Raw genomic sequence first — 20,300 nt, 5'->3', positions numbered from 1 at the left:
CTTAGTAGGGATCCCCAAGTATTATGGTATCTCTCTGTACAGGCTATGGGCAACTTAGGGGGCTGTTCCTGCTGAATTGTGGCTTAGTACAGGGGAATCCCTATGTGCCATAGTATTATGGTATCTCTCTGTACAGGCTATGGCAAACTTAGGGGGCTGTTCCTGCTGATTGTGCTTGTACAGGGGAAATCCTATGTGCCATATGTTTTATGGTATCTCTCTGTACAGGCTATGAGCAAACTTAGGGGGCTGTTCCTGCTGAATTGTGCTTAGTACAGGGAATCCCTATGTGCCATAGTATTATGGTATCTCTCTGTACAGGCTATGGGCAAACTTAGGGGGCTGTTCCTGCTGAATTGTGCTTAGTACAGGGGAATCCCTATGTGCCATAGTATTATGGTATCTCTCTGTACAGGCTATAAGCAAACTTAGGGGGCTGTTCCTGCTGAATTGTGCTTAGTACAGGGGAATCCCTATGTGCCATAGTTTTATGGTATCTCTCTGTACAGGCTATGGGCAAACTTAGGGGGTGTTCCTGCTGAATTGTGCTTAGTACAAGGGGAATCCCTATGTGCCATAGTATTATGGTATCTCTCTGTACAGGCTATAAGCAAACTTAGGGGGCTGTTCCTGCTGAATTGTGCTTAGTACAGGGGAATCCCTATGTGCCATAGTTTTATGGTATCTCTCTGTACAGGCTATAAGCAAACTTAGGGGGCTGTTCCTGCTGAATTGTGCTTAGTACAGGGGAATCCCTATGTGCCATAGTTTTATGGTATCTCTCTGTACAGGCTATGGGCAAACTTAGGGGGCTGTTCCTGCTGAATTGTGCTTAGTACAGGGGAATCCCTATGTGCCATAGTTTTATGGTATCTCTCTGTACAGGCTCTGAGTAAACTTAGGGGGCTGTTCCTGCTGAATTGTGCTTAGTACAGGGGAATCCCTATGTGCCATAGTTTTATGGTATCTCTCTGTACAGGCTATGAGCCCCCATACAAATTTCAATAAATTTTTTATTTTCCTTGGGGAAAGATTTAATTAGCGCTGAGAACGTGAGACTCCGGTTGGCTGGCGTGTGGCCCCGCCCCCCCATGTTACATAATCATCTCCTTATCTAAAGAGAGCGATTGTCCCGTTTGTATGGAGCCAGCTGTGACTGAGCGCTTTCTCCTCTCCGGCCTTTATCATGCAGATCCCCAGTCAGTACCCGGGCCGCTCTGTAACAGAACCCTCTCTGCTCCGATGTTGCATTTCTAGATCCGACTGATAGTTTCATACATGTCTGTGAATGAGGGGATCATGTTCCCCCCGATAGAAAGAGCCGGGAGATAAGGTCTGCGCTCTCGAGGTTTCCTGAGTGCCATCCCCCCGTCCCAGCAAGGCTCAATGTCTCCCCATTGTATCTTCCCGGGATATAGAAACCTGGGGGTCACCGGGTGACTGGGGCACTATCAGTACCGGGGCTTTTCTGCTATACCTTGGGGGGCTATTCACTTACTGAGTTATACAGGGAACTCTGAGTATCACTCATGTATTATAAGGGATAATGTACCCCCTACTGTAAATGATAAGGATATTAGCAGTCACTGAGGGGTTCTGTGCCCCCCATATAAAGGCACAAGGCTGCAGGCTGAGTTATACAGGGAACTCTGAGTATCACTCATGTATTATAAGGGATAATGTACCCCCTACTGTAAATGATAAGGATATTAGCAGTCACTGAGGGGTTCTGTGCCCATATAAAGGCACAAGGCTGCAGGCTGAGTTATACAGGGAACTCTGAGTATCACTCATGTATTATAAGGGATAATGTACCCCCTACTGTAAATGATAAGGATATTAGCAGTCACTGAGGGAGTCTGTGCCCATATAAAGGCACAAGGTACAGGGAACTCTGAGGTTATTACTGATATTCTCATACAGATTATATTTTATAATAAACTCACTATTTATATTATATTTATTATTATATCCATTGGATTTACAGTTGTAAGTAAGTGCGATTGCCAGGGGGCAGGATTGGGGGGCAGATCACAGGAGTAGTGGGGGCAGGGGATTTAACAGGGATTTGGCTCAATAAAGTGAATATAAGAACCCTTGGGCAGAACAAAGAGCTGCACTGAGCATGAAAGTATCCCACAATGGGGCAGGACTGAGGCTTTATTGTCCCTGTCGGAATGGGCCCAATTTGCCTCTTATCTGCCATCGGGCCCTTTGTGCCCCGTCCCAGGGGGCTTTGTAATGCGCCTCACCCTTTGCTTTGCAGTCAAATGTTTATGTTTCTGCCTACACACAACATTAAACCCGGCACAAAGGCCGTTCCTATGCGGCATGTCGGGCCCCTAGGAGGGACCTGGAATGGAGCCCAAACAGGAGAAAGTAGCCGGGGCCCGGTGCCACCCCTCTGCCATTGGCTGGGGCAGAATAGCCCACGGCAGCTGATAGTTATCTCAGGTAGAATTGCCCCATTTTCCCTGCAGGGTATAAAAGGGGGAGAGGGAGAAGTTCCACCCTGCGGGTTTGCTGGAGAGCAGGAATTGCGGAGGGATATGCCAGCTGGGGGCCACAGGACTGCCGGGCACTGAGTATACAGGTAATTATCTCTGGGGTTATTATACCTGGGGGCCACAGGCTGGGGTTATTATACCTGGGGGCCACAGGACTGCCGGGCACTGAGTATACAGGTAATTATCTCTGGGGTTATTGTACCTGGGGGCCACAGGCTGGGGTTATTATACCTGGGGGCCACAGGACTGCCGGGCACTGAGTATACAGGTAATTATCTCTGGGGTTATTATACCTGGGGGCCACAGGCTGGGGGTATTATACCTGGGGGCCACAGGCTGGGGTTATTATACCTGGGGGCCACAGGACTGCCGGGCACTGAGTATACAGGTAATTATCTCTGGGGTTATTGTACCTGGGGGCCACAGGCTGGGGTTAGTATACCTGGGGGCCACAGGCTGGGGTTATTATACCTGGGGGCCACAGGCTGGGGTTATTGTACCTGGGGGCCACAGGACTGCCGGGCACTGAGTATACAGGTAATTATCTCTGGGGTTATTATACCTGGGGGCCACAGGCTGGGGTTATTATACCTGGGGGCCACAGGCTGGGGTTATTATACCTGGGGGCCACAGGCTGGGGTTATTGTACCTGGGGGCCACAGGCTGGGGTTATTATACCTGGGGGCCCACAGGCTGGGGTTATTGTACCTGGGGGCCACAGGCTGGGGTTATTGTACCTGGGGGCCACAGGCTGGGGTTATTGTACCTGGGGGCCACAGGCTGGGGTTATTATACCTGGGGGCCACAGGCTGGGGTTATTGTACCTGGGGGCCACAGGCTGGGGTTATTATACCTGGGGGCCACAGGCTGGGGTTATTGTACCTGGGGGCCACAGGCTGGGGTTATTGTACCTGGGGGCCACAGGCTGGGGTTATTGTACCTGGGGGCCACAGGCTGGGGTTATTATACCTGGGGGCCACAGGACTGCCGGGCACTGAGTATACAGGTAATTATCTCTGGGGTTATTGTACCTGGGGGCCACAGGCTGGGGTTATTATACCTGGGGGCCACAGGCTGGGGTTATTATACCTGGGGGCCACAGGCTGGGGTTATTATACCTGGGGGCCACAAGACTGCTGGGCACTGAGTATACAGGTAATTGTCTCTGGGGTTATTGTACCTGGGGGCCACAGGCTGGGGTTATTATACCTGGGGGCCACAGGACTGCCGGGCACTGAGTATACAGGTAATTATCTCTGGGGTTATTGTACCTGGGGGCCACAGGCTGGGGTTATTGTACCTGGGGGCCACAGGCTGGGGTTATTATACCTGGGGGCCACAGGCGGGGGTTATTATACCTGGGGGCCACAGGCGGGGGTTATTATACCTGGGGGCCACAGGCTGGGGTTATTATACCTGGGGGCCATAGGCTGGGGTTATTATACCTGGGGGCCACAGGCTGGGGTTATTATACCTGGGGGCCACAGGACTGCTGGGCACTGAGTATACAGGTAATTATCTCTATAGCAAGTAGGAACTTTATTTCTCATATTCAGTTATCATTGTGTTTAAAGGGAAAGTATTGCTTCTTACAGCATTTTCCCAACAATTATATTCAGTTCCGACTCCCACCACTACTGCTGGAATGTCATCCTTTGCTATAGGGTGCAACAGAACAGCACCACAGGGTTATTATACCTGGGGGCCACAGGCTTGGGTTTGTACAACTGGGGGCCACTGGCTGGTGTTTGTACAACTGGGGGCCACAGGCTGGGGAGTGAGGATTTGGAGGGAGGGAAGGGGATATTGCAACTGTGTAATTAAATTCTAGTTGCGATGCTGTTAATAGGACAATATACTAATCAATCAGATATGGATCCAGAAATCAGACTTTGACTGGCGGCTAAATCAGGGGGGCTCCCATCCCAGAGGAAAGTTCTGTTTTGCCATAAAGCAGCGACTCAAGGCACCTTTCAGTATGCACAATTTCATAGCACGGGGGCCCCAGCAATACATGCTATAGTGACCCTATATGGCACAGTGGCCCCAGCAATACATGGTATAGTGACCCTATATGGCACAGTGGCCCCAGCAATACATGGTATAGTTACCCTATATGGCACAGTGGCCCCAGCAATACATGGTATAGTGATCCTATATGGCACAGTGGCCCCAGCAATACATGGTATAGTGACCCTATATGGCACAGTGGCCCCAGCAATACATGGTATAGTGACCCTATATGGCACAGGGCCCCAGCAATACATGGTATAGTGACCCTATATGGCACAGGGCCCCAGCAATACATGGTATAGTGACCCTATATGGCACAGGGCCCCAGCAATACATGGTATAGTGATCCTATATGGCACAGTGGCCCCAGCAATACATGGTATAGTGATCCTATATGGCACAGTGGCCCCAGCAATACATGGTATAGTGATCCTATATGGCACATTGGCCCCAGCAATACATGGTATAGTGACCCTATATGGCACAGGGCCCCAGCAATACATGGTATAGTGATCCTATATGGCACATTGGCCCCAGCAATACATGGTATAGTGACCCTATATGGCACAGGGCCCCAGCAATACATGGTATAGTGATCCTATATGGCACAGTGGCCCCAGCAATACATGGTATAGTGATCCTATATGGCACAGTGGCCCCTGCAATACATGGTATAGTGACCCTATATGGCACAGTGGCCCCTGCAATACATGGTATAGTGACCCTATATGGCACAGTGGCCCCAGCAATACATGGTATAGTGATCCTATATGGCACAGTGGCCCCCCAGTGGCATTCCGGTATATCACCAATCAATGAAGCATAAATTTGCCCCCCAGTATTTCCTACAGGGAGCGTGATGGAGCGAATGGATTCCCCACGTGTTCCCTACTGAGAATCCCACGGATAGTTCCGGCTCGGATTGTTCTACAGACATTTCAATCATTATCTGCCCCCAACGCGGAGCAATGGTGCTTTGGGGTCTCGGTCTGGTAACTGTGCTCATTGCCTCGGCTGCGGCCAAGTGCACCCCCAACAAAGTAGGTAATCACTTTTCCTCATTTCTGCCATGGGGGGGGCAGGGAAATTCAGGGGCATGTCTAGAAAATCCAGCTAGAAGGGCAAGTAAATATAAATGCCCTGCAACATGTATTTATTAAACATGTCCCTGAATTTTTAAGGGATCAGGTCAGCCTACGATACGTGGGTTACCCCCAGTTGATAAGGAATACAGTAAGGATCCATAGAACTGAAGGCGGGGGGGCTTATGAGATTCTGCTGGGATACTCATTGTTAGACTGCGCTGCTATTGGTCAGATATAGGAATATAAAGAATGCCAGTAATAGAGTAACTTACCGTTGGGGCATTATACTGGGCACAGTCCCAGTATACTGGTATTGGGGCTGGAGGAAAGGAGATTCAAGTACAAGTAAAGACTTTTTCAGGCATCGGCAGACCCAGGATTGGGCCAAATTCCAGCCCATTAGGCAAAATGTACAGAACCCTTTTTGTCATGATGTGACGGCAACATATTGCTTAACATATAATGCAGTTCTTTGGGTTTGGGTCCAGTTTGAATACACAGATTAGGCTTAATTGCAGCTTTTTATAGATCATCTATATGTGAATCCATTTACCCCCGATACTAAATTCATTTCCTACTAATGTTCTGCCTTTAGATGCCATTATCGTGCATTGCTACCCCAGGTCTATAGTTGCCAAAATCCCTGAATGTCCCTACGGATGGGAAATCAACCAGCTCGCTATGGGAGGGGTCTGCTACAATGGGGTCGTCGAGTCGGGATATTACCAGTTCACTATTCCTGATTTATCCCCAAGGAACAAGTCCTACTGCGGGACACACTCGGAAGTAAGTATGAGGGGCTGTCCCTGCTGAATTGTGCTTAGTACAGGGGAATCCCTATGTGCCATAGTTTTATGGTATCTCTCTGTACAGGCTATGAGCAAACTTAGGGGGCTGTTCCTGCTGAATTGTGCTTAGTACAGGGGAATCCCTATGTGCCATAGTTTTATGGTATCTCTCTGTACAGGCTATGGGCAAACTTAGGGGGCTGTTCCTGCTGAATTGTGCTTAGTACAGGGGAATCCCTATGTGCCATAGTTTTATGGTATCTCTCTGTACAGGCTATGGGCAAACTTAGGGGGCTGTTCCTGCTGAATTGTGCTTAGTACAGGGGAATCCCTATGTGCCATAGTTTTATGGTATCTCTCTGTACAGGCTATGGGCAAACTTAGGGGGCTGTTCCTGCTGAATTGTGCTTAGTACAGGGGAATCCCTATGTGCCATAGTTTTATGTTATCTCTCTCTGTACAGGCTATTGGCAAACTTAGGGGGCTGTTCCTGCTGAATTGTGCTTAGTACAGGGGAATCCCTATGTGCCATAGTTTTATGGTATCTCTCTGTACAGGCTATGAGCAAACTTAGGGGGCTGTTCCTGCTGAATTGTGCTTAGTACAGGGGAATCCCTATGTGCCATAGTTTTATGTTATCTCTCTCTGTACAGGCTATTGGCAAACTTAGGGGGCTGTTCCTGCTGAATTGTGCTTAGTACAGGGGAATCCCTATGTGCCATAGTTTTATGGTATCTCTCTGTACAGGCTATGAGCAAACTTAGGAGGCTGTTCCTGCTGAATTGTGCTTAGTACAGGGGAATCCCTATGTGCCATAGTTTTATGGTATCTCTCTGTACAGGCTATTGGCAAACTTAGGAGGCTGTTCCTGCTGAATTGTGCTTAGTACAGGGGAATCCCTATGTGCCATAGTTTTATGGTATCTCTCTGTACAGGCTATGGGCAAACTTAGGGGGCTGTTCCTGCTGAATTGTGCTTAGTACAGGGGAATCCCTATGTGCCATAGTTTTATGGTATCTCTCTGTACAGGCTATGGGCAAACTTAGAGGGCTGTTCCTGCTGAATTGTGCTTAGTACAGGGGAATCCCTATGTGCCATAGTTTTATGGTATCTCTCTGTACAGGCTATTGGCAAACTTAGGGGGCTGTTCCTGCTGAATTGTGCTTAGTACAGGGGAATCCCTATGTGCCATAGTTTTATGGTATCTCTCTGTACAGGCTATTGGCAAACTTAGAGGGCTGTTCCTGCTGAATTGTGCTTAGTACAGGGGAATCCCTATGTGCCATAGTTTTATGGTATCTCTCTGTACAGGCTATGAGCAAACTTAGGGGGCTGTTCCTGCTGAATTGTGCTTAGTACAGGGGAATCCCTATGTGCCATAGTTTTATGGTATCTCTCTGTCTCTCTGTATAGCCTGTTTGCCTGCAGACTTCATGTAAAGGGATTCTAACACAACAGGAGGGCTATGGGAGAACAGCCAGAGAACAATGTTTTTAAGAAAACTCTCATTTTTGCAGTTCAAGAACCCAATCTACCACTTCTACAACTCCATAGTGTCCAACGACAGCACCCTGATAGTGAAGAGTCAGCCGGTCAACTACTCGTTCACGTGCACGTACCAGTCCAACTACCTGGTTAGCCACGGCGCCTTCGACCAAAGGTCGGTCCCTAATGTGCCCGCTGTGGCCCTTCACTTGTCCGTCTCTTACAAAGGGGCCCTACTCATGTGTTTGTTTAGTCTTACATATATTTTTCCTTCTTCTAGAGTAGCTACAGTTCATGTGAAGAATGGCAGCTCGGGATCCTTTGAAAGCCAACTCTCTCTCAATTTCTACTCTGTGAGTGTCTGTGGATATTTCTCTCTACGGAACCTTCCAGACAAAAACACCCAGCGCCAAACCCAATTTTAGCTGTGCCATGATGACAAGGGATGAATTTGAACTGACACTGCTACTAAGTTTCCTATTATTATTATTATTACTTCTCACCGGCCACCCAGAACCCACTGAGCACGTGCGGTGCCACTGACACTCCTAACAAAATCCACTGTAACTTTGGCCTGGTGTATTATGTTTTGTATATAAAATATAGCATTTCTAACCAGATTAGGGTTTAGTTCTCCTTTAACAGATGGCCCTGCTGGATTGTGATTAGTACAGGGGTATTTACCCATAATTTGGGGGTATTTCTTTGCAGATATTATAAGTTCCAAATGACAGTTAGATTATGACCCCCCCCTAAATTTCTGAGAGAAGATAATAATGAGGCCTTTGGTCTATAAGAAGAATACCTGGGGGTGCACTACTCCGACAGTAAACTGGGGGCGCTACTGGCCATGTCCCTGATTCAGACTGGGGATACTGTATTCAGTTACTATAGGGAAAATGACTCTATTGCTATTAATATATCTGTGTTTAACTCTTTCCTGAAAAGAACGCCAAGTTTTCTTCCCAAAAGGAAGCTCCTTTTGTAGTGGAAACGTCGGACATTGGCACCGATGTGTTTGCCGGAGTGGAAGCCAAAGGACTCAGCAGCAGGTACCGTATATACAGTAATATGGGGGCATAGCACGAGTGTGGCATCTCAATTGGCACCTCAACTATAAATGTGTAGTAAAGGAGAAAGGAGAAGGAAAGGCATTAGCCATATTAGTGCCACCTAGAACGCTATATTTATTCTGCAGAAAGCTTTACCATACCCGAGTAAAGAGCCCTAGAAGCTCCCTTTGTTTGTTTAAGATAGCAGCTGCCATTTTAGCTGGGTCTCTGTAGCTTCCTGCTGCAGCTCTGGCCTTTGGTAGCTCAGATTACACATGCTGATGGGAGGGGGGAGTGAGTTCTTATGCAGCCTTATGGGGAGGGGGAGCAGGAGAATGGGGAGAGCAGAGTAAACTCTGGCCCCGGAATGAAAGATTTTTCTGAAGTCAGATACCCAAGAACATGTTTACAAAAATGATTCCTGATTATTTTGATAGAGCATCTTGGGAAAGCAGGGAAACTTAGGGTTAGGGTTGAGTAAGGGTTAGGGTTGAGTTAGGGTTAGAGTTGGGTTAAGGTTGGGTTAGAGTTAGGGTTGGCCTAGAGTTGGGTTAGGGTTGAGTTAGAGTTGGGTTAAGGTTGGGTTAGACTTAGGGTTGGCCTAGAGTTGGGTTAGGGTTGAGTTAGAGTTGGGTTAAGGTTGGGTTAGGGTTGGGTTAGGGTTAGAGTAGAGTAAGGGTTGGGTTAGGGTTGGGTTAGAGCTGGGTTAGGGTTGGGTTAGGGTTAGAGTTGGGTTAGGGTTGGCTTGGAGTTGGGTTAGAGTTGGGTTAGGGTTGGGTTAGGGTTGGGTTAGGGTTGGGTTAGAGTTGGGTTAGGGTTAGAGTTGAGTTAGGGTTGGGCTAGGGTTGAGTTAGAGCTGGGTTAGGGTTGGGTTAGGGTTAGAGTTGGGTTAGGGTTGGCTTAGATTGGGTTAGAGTTGGGTTAGGGTTGGGTTAGGGTTGGCTTAGGGTTGGCTTAGGGTTGGGTTAGGGTTGGCTTAGGGTTAGAGTTGGGTTAGGGTTGGCTTAGAGTTGGGTTAGGGTTAGAGTTGGGTTAGGGTTGGGTAAGGGTTAGAGTTGGGTTACGGTTGGGTTAGGGTTGGGTTAGGGTTAGAGTTGGGTTAGGGTTGGGTTAGGGTTGGCTTAGAGTTGGGTTAGAGTTGGGTTAGGGTTGGCTTAGAGTTAGAGTTGGGTTAGGGTTGGGTTAGGGTTGGAGTTGGGTTAGGGTTGGGTTAGGGTTGGATTAGAGTTGGCTTAGAGTTGGGTTAGTGTTGGGTTAGGTTAGGGTTGGGTTAGGGTTGGGTTAGGGTTGGGTTAGGGTTAGAGTTGGGTTAGGGTTGGGTTAGGGTTGGGTTAGAGTTGGGTTAGGGTTGGGTTAGGGTTAAAGTTGGGTTAGGGTTAGAGTTGGGTTAGGGTTGGGTTAGAATTGGGTTAGGGTTAGAGTTGGGTTAGAGTTGGGTTAGAGTTGGGTTAGGGTTGGGTTAGAGTTGGGTTAGGGGTGGGTTAGGTTTGGGTTAGGGTTGGCCTAGAGTTGGGTTAGGGGTGGGTTAGGGGTGGGTTAGGGTTGGCTTAGAGTTGGGTTAGGGTTGGCTTAGAGTTGGGTTAGGGTTGGCTTAGAGTTGGGTTAGGGTTGGCTTAGAGTTGGGTTAGGGTTGGGTTAGGGTTGGGTTAGGGTTGGGTTAGGGTTGGGTTAGGGTTGGGTTAGGGTTAGTGTAAGAAAAACAAAATCTAAGGGAATCTCACTGACTTTACTCTCACTTTCTATCTTTACACTCACTCAATTGCTCACCCCCCAAGAAAAAGCAATATATTCTGATATGAGATACATTCGGAGACATTAAGGTTAATATACAAACAGAAGTGATAAATTGCACAAGTGCAGTTGCCCATAGCAACACAAAAGCAGTATAGGGAGGCATGGCAATGCTGCGTGCCTATACTAACAGCTTTCCGCATAATAATAGCAATATTTATCAAACTGATACAATTTATTTGCATTTTACAATAATCTGTATGATTAGATTGAAAGGAAATAGTTCTATTTATATCGTATTCAGTTTGTACCCGGATACAGTTTTATAAAGCAAATTCTGAGAAATGAGGGGGGGCCAAGCCTTGCGGCTATAGGGCATCACTGATATACAAAGATATTAGGGATATTAGGAGTTTATCTTTTAATAACCTCTTCCCTTAAGTTCATATTGTCAAGCAAATCAATATTTCTATAAATGTTACCAGTAATTATAACCCAGTTATTCCAGTGCTCTGCCATTGGCTGTAATGTTCTAAAGGAGGGTTCATGGGAGCCAGAGGGCCCCCAAAGCCCAGTTATTATGATATAAAACAACTAGTTATTGTGGCACTTTTGGGTTTGTATCTTTAGGTTCAAGGTGGTGCTGAATTACTGCTGGGCGACCCCATCGCCAGATTACGCCTATCACATCCAGTGGCAGCTGATCAGCAAAGGGTAAGTGTATCCATTACTGTCTGGCCTGGGGGGAACAATGGAGAGAAAGAAATGATCAGGTCTCGGAAATTCACTCACTTGCAGGACCATATAATTGCCTGATCTGCCCCCCTAACTCCGGATCTGCCCCCCTAACTCCTGTGCTGCCCCCGCAGGTGCCCCTCGGATAACACGGTGCTGGTACATGAGAATGGGAAGGATAGCCGGGCCACATTCCAGTTCAACGCTTTCCGCTTCCAGAATGTTCCCAAACTATCCAAGGTCTGGCTGCACTGCGAGACCTACATGTGCGACAGTGAGAAGTTCAACTGCCCCGTGGTGCGGCCCATATTTCTTTTATTTCTTTCTTCTTTCTTTCTATTTAATTTCTCTCTTCTTTCTTTCTATTTATTTTCTCTCTTCTTTCTTTCTATTTATTTTCTCTCTTCTTTCTTTCTATTTATTTTCTCTCTTCTTTCTTTCTATTTATTTTCTCTCTTCTTTCTTTCTATTTATTTTCTCTCTTCTTTCTATTTATTTTCTCTCTTCTATTTATTTTCTCTCTTCTTTCTTTCTATTTATTTTCTCTCTTCTTTCTTTCTTTCTATTTATTTTCTCTCTTCTTACTTTCTATTTATTTTCTCTCTTCTTTCTTTCTTTCTATTTATTTTCTTTCTTCTTTCTTCCTTTCTTTCTATTAATTTTCTCTCTTCTTTCTTTCTATTTATTTTCTCTCTTCTTTCTTTCTATTTATTTTCTCTCTTCTTTCTTTCTATTTATTTTCTCTCTTCTTTCTTTCTTTCTATTTATTTTCTTCTTTCTTCCTTTCTTTCTATTTATTTTCTCTCTTCTTTCTTTCTTTCTTTCTTTCTTACTATTGAGTGCTATTCTGATACCTACTGGGAGCTGCTATCTTGCTCCCTTCCCATTGTTCTATTTAATTTCTCTCTTCTTTCTTTCTTTCTATTTATTTTCTCTCTTCCTTCTTTCTTTCTTTTATTTTCTCTCTTCTTTCTTTTCTTTCTTTCTAGTTATTTTCTCTCTTCTTCCTTTCTTTCATTTATTTTCTCTCTTCTTTCTTTCTTTCATTTATTTTCTCTCTTCTTTCTTTCTATTTATTTTCTCTCTTCATTCTTTCTTTATTTTATTTTCTCTCTTCTTTCTTTCTATTTATTTTCTCTCTTCATTCTTTCTATTTTTTTCTCCCTTCTTTCTTTCAATTTATTTTCTCTCTTCCTTCTTTCTTTCTTTCTACTTATTTTCTCTTTCTCTCTTCCTTCTTTCTTTCTTTCTACTTATTTTCTCTCTTCTTTCTTTTTCTTTCTTTCTTTCTTTCTTTCTTTCTTTCTTTCTTTCTTTCTTTCTTTCTTTCTTTCTTTCTTTCTTTCGTTTCTATTTATTTTCTCTCTCTCTTCTTTCTTTCTATTTATTTTCTCTCTTCTTTCTTTCTTTCTTTCATTTATTTTCTCTCTTCTTTCTTTCTATTTATCTTCTCTCTTTCTTTCTGTCTGTCTTTTTTCCTTCCTTTGTTTTTTTCCTTCCTAACACGGACACAATTCCCCTTTCTCCCCTGTTTAGTTATGTGGAAAGCGCAAACAGCAAAAAGAGCAAAGTGGAGGGGTTTTGGTAGCGGAATTTCTTCTCCAGAGTAAGTACACGAGATGCGGAAATGTTATTCATCCACTCACATCTCTCGTCACATGACTTCTACTATTTAGAATTTCCTATTGTTATCACATATATTTAGGGAGCTTGAGCCTGTTGTGCTGTACAGTACATTACTAGGAAAAGCCCCTAAACAAACTCCATAAAATGTTCTATGTTTATTTTGCAGACTCTGCATCTGCCCACTGCTACAGTGTCGCAGGTAACTTACTAACAATGTCATATTTACTTGCTCCCCTCCAGACTTTTGATGAGATGCCTCATTTGCTTTCTATCGGCTGTACCACCTACTGTACTTTCTATCTATCGGCTGTACCACCTACTGTACTTTCTATCTATCGGCTGTACCACCTACTGTACTTTCTATCTATCGGCTGTACCACCTACTGTACTTTCTATCTATCGGCTGTACCACCTACTGTACTTTCTATCGGCTGTACCACCTACTGTACTTTCTATCTATCGGCTGTACCACCTACTGTACTTTCTATCGGCTGTACCACCCTACTCTTTACTACGGCTGTACTCCTACTACTTTCTATCGGCTGTACCACCTACTGTACTTTCTATCTATCGGCTGTACCACCTACTGTACTTTCTATCTATCGGCTGTACCACCTACTGTACTTTCTATCTATCGGCTGTACCACCTACTGTACTTTCTATCTATCGGCTGTACCACCTACTGTACTTTCTATCGGCTGTACCACCTACTGTACTTTCTATCTATCGGCTGTACCACCTACTGTACTTTCTATCGGCTGTACCACCTACTGTACTTTCTATCTATCGGCTGTACCACCTACTGTACTTTCTATCGGCTGTACCACCTACTGTACTTTCTATCTATCGGCTGTACCACCTACTGTACTTTCTATCGGCTGTACCACCTACTGTACTTTCTATCTATCGGCTGTACCACCTACTGTACTTTCTATCTATCGGCTGTACCACCTACTGTACTTTCTATCTATCGGCTGTACCACCTACTGTACTTTCTATCGGCTGTACCACCTACTGTACTTTCTATCTATCGGCTGTACCACCTACTGTACTTTTCTATCGGCTGTACCACCTACTGTACTTTCTATCTATCGGCTGTACCACCTACTGTACTTTCTATCGACTGTACCACCTACTGTACTTTCTATCTATCGGCTGTACCACCTACTGTACTTTCTATCGACTGTACCACCTACTGTACTTTCTATCTATCGGCTGTACCACCTACTGTACTTTCTATCTATCGGCTGTACCACCTACTGTACTTTCTATCTATCGGCTGTACCACCTACTGTACTTTCTATCTATCGCTGTACCACCTACTGTACTTTCTATCTATCGGCTGTACCACCTACTGTACTTTCTATCTATCGGCTGTACCACCTACTGTACTTTCATCTATCGGCTGTACCACCTACTGTACTTTCTATCTATCGGCTGTACCACCTACTGTACTTTCTATCTATCGGCTGTACCACCTACTGTACTTTCTATCTATCGGCTGTACCACCTACTGTACTTTCTATCTATCGGCTGTACCACCTACTGTACTAACTGTACCACCTACTGTACTTTCTATCTATCGGCTGTACCACCTACTGTACTTTCTATCTATCGGCTGTACCACCTACTGTACTTTCTATCTATCGGCTGTACCACCTACTGTACTTTCTATCTATCGGCTGTACCACCTACTGTACTTTCTATCTATCGGCTGTACCACCTACTGTACTTTCTATCTATCGGCTGTACCACCTACTGTACTTTCTATCTATCGACTGTACCACCTACTGTACTTTCTATCTATCGGCTGTACCACCTACTGTACTTTCTATCTATCGGCTGTACCACCTACTGTACTTTCTATCTATCGGCTGTACCACCTACTGTACTTTCTATCTATGTGTATGTTACTGTACTTTCTATCTATCGGCTGTACCACCTACTGTACTTTCTATCTATCGGCTGTACCACCTACTGTACTTTCTATCTATCGGCTGTCTACTGTATCGGCTGTACCACCTACTGTACTTTCTATCTATCGGCTGTACCACCTACTGTACTTTCTATCTATCGGCTGTACCACCTACTGTACTTTCTATCTATCGGCTGTACCACCTACTGTATCATATGTCTATTTACTGTATCTACTAGTTCCTCGGGGGAATTCCATAGCTTTATCACGTTCCCAGTAAAGACACATTCTGTCCCGTATGATGAGAATTCTACTTTATTCTAATCCCAAGGAATGTTCTTGTGCCTCTGGAACAGTCTGTTGGTGTTTCAGAATAACATAGAAACAATCTTTCATTTGCTCTCTCTCTCTCTGTCTCTCCAGCCGCCCTGGGCAATGCTATGCTGTTGGTAGGGATTTACAGCCTGTGGGTTTGAAATGAGACCCCTAAGACTCCCATGAGAGTGAGTGACGCCTCTCTCCCCCCGATGAGACTGCTCCGTATGGCCCGTCCCACGCTGCGCTCAGGAAAACGGAACCGATTATCCCTGTACTGTCTCAGTCTTCCGTGTTACACGCTCCATCCATCTCACAAGGCGCATTGTACTGGCTATTGGTTGGTTATTGATTGGTTATTGACTGGTTATTGATTGGTTATTGATTGGAATGCAAGTTATTATTATTGGATCTCTAAGGTGTCTCTTGCAATGGCGCTCTCCTTTATATTATATATATTTCAGAACGGTGCATAAAAAAAGATTGTGGAATTTATTTTTTTTTGGTTTCTCCAAAAAATTCTACCTATTTCTAGTCTGCATGTGAAAACCCATTGTTTATAAGGGTCCATTTTTATTGTTTTTTGTTCAGGCCCTCTAATATTCAACATTTTGACTTACAAACCGCTGCCTGGTTGCTAGGGTAATAAAGCCCTATTAACTACATAGTGGAACTGTCAGGTCTGCAATTTACAGAACAAAATGTAAATATTTCTTATTAAAAATGAAGAGCAATAGCAACTGTCTTAGAATGCTCTGTCTGTATCATATTATACTTTGAATTTTTAATATGAACTACCACTTTAAATCAATAGCAACTAAGTTACAGTTACAATTACCTGTGAGTCTGAGCTTTCAGAAGGAGCCAGCGCTACACATTAGGACTGCTTTCAGCTAACCTATTGTTTCTCCTACTCCCATGTAACTGGAGGAGTCCCAAGCCGGACTTGGATTTCTTACTATTGAGTGCTATTCTGATACCTACTGGGAGCTGCTATCTTGCTCCCTTCCCATTGTTCTGCTGATCGGCTGCTGGGGGTGAGGGGGGGGGATATCACTCCAACTTGCAGCGCAGCAGTAAAGTGTGCCTGAGTCTGAGCTTTCAGCCAGCGCTACACATTAGAACTGCTTTCAGCTAACCTATTGTTTCTCCTACTCCCATGTAACTGGAGGAGTCCCAAGCCGGACTTGGATTTCTTACTATTGAGTGCTATTCTGATACCTACTGGGAGCTGCTATCTTGCTCCCTTCCCATTGTTCTGCTGATCGACTGCTGGGAGGGGGGGGATATCAGATTTTGTGTTGGGGTACAGTGGGGTGAATCCTGGGGTGCACAGATACTGTTTAAACCACAAAAGATACAGGTCAGACAAGGAGTTAAATAAACACATTTTATTGCCTCAGTAAAGTTCTGACAATAATGACGTATAAAGGCACCTGGGTGTAATTCCCACTGCCCCCCCTCTATCGCCTGCCCCCTGCATAAGCCCCACAACTCCCAGAATGCATTAGCTGGAGGGCTGCAGGCTGAATCAAGGCGGCAGTAGGAAACACAGGAGTTAATTAAAGCCAAATACTTTATATTGTGATTTTCAGCACCTAAAAATTTTGTTTACTCCATTCTTTCATTTCTTTGTTTGGAAAATATCAGCAAATATTTATTCACATCCCTGTTATCACTTTCCTGCTCCCTACTCCCCACTTAACTTACTACTCACACATCTACTCCTCCATACATCTCAGCCCCAACCTCTCCCTATGTCCCTGGTCTCCATACATCTCAGCCCCAACCTCTCCCTATGTCCCTGGTCTCCATACATCTCAGCCCCAACCTCTCCCTATGTCCCAGGTCTCCATACATCTCAGCCCCAACCTCTCCCTATGTCCCAGGTCTCCATACATCTCAGCCCCAACCTCTCCCTATGTCTCTGGTCTCCATACATCTCAGCCCCAACCTCTCTCTATGTCTCTGGTCTCCATACATCTCAGCCCCAACCTCTCCCTATGTCTCTGGTCTCCATACATCTCAGCCCCAACCTCTCCCTATGTCTCTGGTCTCCATACATCTCAGCCCCAACCTCTCCCTATGTCCCAGGTCTCCATACATCTCAGCCCAAACCTCTCCCTATGTCTCTGGTCTCCATACATCTCAGCCCCAACCTCTCCCTATGTCCCAGGTCTCCATACATCTCAGCCCCAACCTCCTCCTATGTCTCTGGTCTCCATACATCTCAGCCCCAACCTCTCCCTATGTCCCAGGTCTCCATACATCTCAGCCCCAACCTCCTCCTATGTCTCTGGTCTCCATACATCTCAGCCCTAACCTCTCCCTATGTCCCTGGTCTCCATACATCTCAGCCCCAACCTCTCCCTATGTCTCTGGTCTCCATACATCTCAGCCCTAACCTCTCCCTATGTCCCAGGTCTCCATACATCTCAGCCCCAACCTCTCCCTATGTCCCTGGTCTCCATACATCTCAGCCCCAACCTCTCCCTATGTCTCTGGTCTCCATACATCTCAGCCCCAACCTCTCCCTATGTCCCAGGTCTCCATACATCTCAGCCCCAACCTTATATCCTTATATCCCCAGATTCCCCCCACATTCCCCCATTACGATGCTCCCATACACCTCACACATATTCCTTCCTATCTTTAAACTCAGACCCTATCAACACTCATCCATACAAATCCCTCTCCTATCTCCCACACTTCTCATTGCTCCTAAGCTGCACATACACTGTAAGGCATTTGCCTCGATACCGCACATTTCAGCTTTCTATTGCCCTCATGTCATTGGGGATAGTGATAAAATATAATTATAAACCCCAGTTCTCTTCCAACGGTTTGACATATTATATGACAATATAAGGAGAGAGCGCCCTCTAGTGCAATAATAAGTCATTACAATAAATATATATTCAATTGGTATAAATTAACCCTACGTAGAGTCGCCACCTGGCCGGTAGAAATGATGCTTGGTCCTGATATTATCAATAGGGAAGATAAATATATAGGAATATATAGGGGTGAGCACCCCTAATCCTACAATTGGATCAACCCAGTAACCTATAAGCAGGGTCTCAGAATAATCACCCTAATAATAACCCGCAGGGCCCGTATATATGTGCGCAGTGGAACATTTTCAGTTTCCGTGTTTACGTGAGAAAAAGTCACATGATTTTAAGGATTCAGGTTCAGTTCTGCCCCAATGCAGTTGCACCCCCTGATAGTTACCCCGCTGGGAAAGCATAAAGGGGTTGTTCACCTTTGAGTTAACTTTTAATATGATGTAGAGAGTAATATTCTAAGACAATTTGCAATTGGTCTTTATTTTTTATTATGAGTGTTTTTTTTAGTTATTTCACTTTTTTTCAGCAGCTCTGCATTTTGGAATTTCAGCAGTTATCTGGTTGCTAGGGTCCAAATTATCTTAGCAACCAGGGAGTGTTTTGAATGAGAAGCTGGTATATAAATATGTGAATAGAAAAACAAATGATAAAAAGTAACAATAAAAATAAAACTGGAGCCTCACAGAGCAATAGGGTTTGGCTGCCGGGGTCAGTGACCCCCATTTGAAAGCTGCAAAGAGTTATAAGAAGAAGGCAAATACACTATAAAAAAATAAATAATGAAGACCAATTGAAACGTTGCTTAGAATAGGCCATTCTATAACATATTTAAAGTTGACTAAAAGATAACGCAGTTGTTCCGGTGACACGTTTAGAATAAATTCACTCATTATATAGGACTTGGGTTCCCAGAGTAGGAAGCGGGGAGTGAACTCGCGGGGTACAATGGAAATATTCAAGTTATTCACCAATAGAACAATGGCGACATGATGTTTCCCTGTGCCAGGCCTGTATACAATAACTAGGGGGTGGAGGGGGGGATTCAGCAGAAAGAGTTAATAATAAGAAAGCCTGGCGCTATACAAACTATATGGAGGCCCAGTCCTGTTATTCATGGGACCCGGGTTCAATTCCTCCATCAGGGAACTAATATTTCCCTGTTGTACCTCTCGCTCCAGGCTGTGTTTCTAAACCTTAGCTCCCTGCATGTTGCTGCACTACAACTCCCAGCTTCATCCAATATAGAACCAAGGCATTGTGGGTGTTGTAGTTCTGCAACACGTTATAAAGCCATGGATTAGAGTGGAAGCTCTTGAGGTGTAACAGCTCCCCTATAGAGATAAACACTAAATATAAAGTTATTTTCATAAGAGACTAGAAGCCGGACTGGCACAGACAAACTGCCACACAGCCAAGTGCCTCCTTCTGTGGGATTTGGGGCGTTCCCTTTACTTCAGAATAACACTCACTCACACTCGCACTCACAGACCCACTCACACTCGCACTCACAGACCCACTCTCACCCACAGACACAAACAAACCCCTCTCTCCCTCACACAGACCTACAACCATTTTCTAACTTTTTCCCTCACACACAGGGTCATGTGACCAGGAAGGGGGTTGAGGAGTCCCTGTAGGAAGAGTAACAGGTTGCCATGGAGACCGGCAATGTTATGAGGAGAGAAAGGCACTTTCTGACAGAATTTAATGACTTCGGGGACCTTGCACTCTGTGGGGGAACAAACCTTTCTCTCCCGTGGGCACCTACACGCACCATTGAATTTGTGGCAATGAAAATTAAACTCTGGGCCCCGGGTTGTTTTGTTTTTGTGTAGAAACAAATGAAAAACCATTTACATTCTGACCCCTCTCTCTCCCTTTCCATATTCTGAATAGTAAGATTGCGACTTCGAGCAAATAATGCCATTTTTAACCAAGCGTTTGCGTTATAAAAACACATAGATACACATAGATACAAAAGGTGCAATAAATGGAAAAGTCAGATATAAAACAAAGGCATTAACATACAGTGCATAAGAAGACAAAAGTGTGACCAACAGAAAAGCGTTTGGGCCCCCGCACCTTAGCACAGAATGGCCCCCCTGTCAGCCATTGGCTGATAACTAAGCAGTGTCGGACTGGCCCACTGGGATACCAGGAAAACTCGCGTTGGGCCCAGGTGTCAGTGGGCCCTCCTGC

General features: G+C 45.2%; 1 protein-coding gene and 1 long non-coding RNA gene across 4 annotated transcripts; one reads left to right on the top strand and one right to left on the bottom strand.

The window, feature by feature from the left end:
• Positions 1-2,310: 2,310 nt before the first annotated feature.
• Positions 2,311-15,992, top strand: tectb (tectorin beta). 3 transcript variants are annotated; one of them, NM_001017156.2, is given in 11 exon segments: positions 2,525-2,593; positions 5,360-5,564; positions 6,201-6,391; positions 7,911-8,053; positions 8,159-8,231; positions 8,827-8,930; positions 11,292-11,375; positions 11,531-11,693; positions 12,933-13,002; positions 13,189-13,221; positions 15,361-15,992. In NM_001017156.2, coding segments are annotated over 10 exon segments (990 nt in total). In that variant the 5' UTR covers positions 2,525-2,593; positions 5,360-5,488; the 3' UTR covers positions 15,414-15,992.
• A 636-nt stretch (positions 15,993-16,628) lies between these two features.
• On the bottom strand, positions 16,629-18,576 carry LOC116412302. The gene is made up of 2 exons (XR_004223649.1): positions 17,576-18,576; positions 16,629-17,534 (listed from the first exon to the last, which is right to left on the bottom strand). It is a non-coding gene; the product is annotated as an uncharacterized LOC116412302 (long non-coding RNA).
• Positions 18,577-20,300: the final 1,724 nt, after the last annotated feature.

Source organism: Xenopus tropicalis, chromosome 7 (genome assembly GCF_000004195.4).
Source record: "Xenopus tropicalis strain Nigerian chromosome 7, UCB_Xtro_10.0, whole genome shotgun sequence".
Taxonomy (NCBI): domain Eukaryota; kingdom Metazoa; phylum Chordata; class Amphibia; order Anura; family Pipidae; genus Xenopus; species Xenopus tropicalis.
Note: the sequence above shows the minus strand (reverse complement) of the source record. Positions and strands in the feature narration are given on the sequence as shown.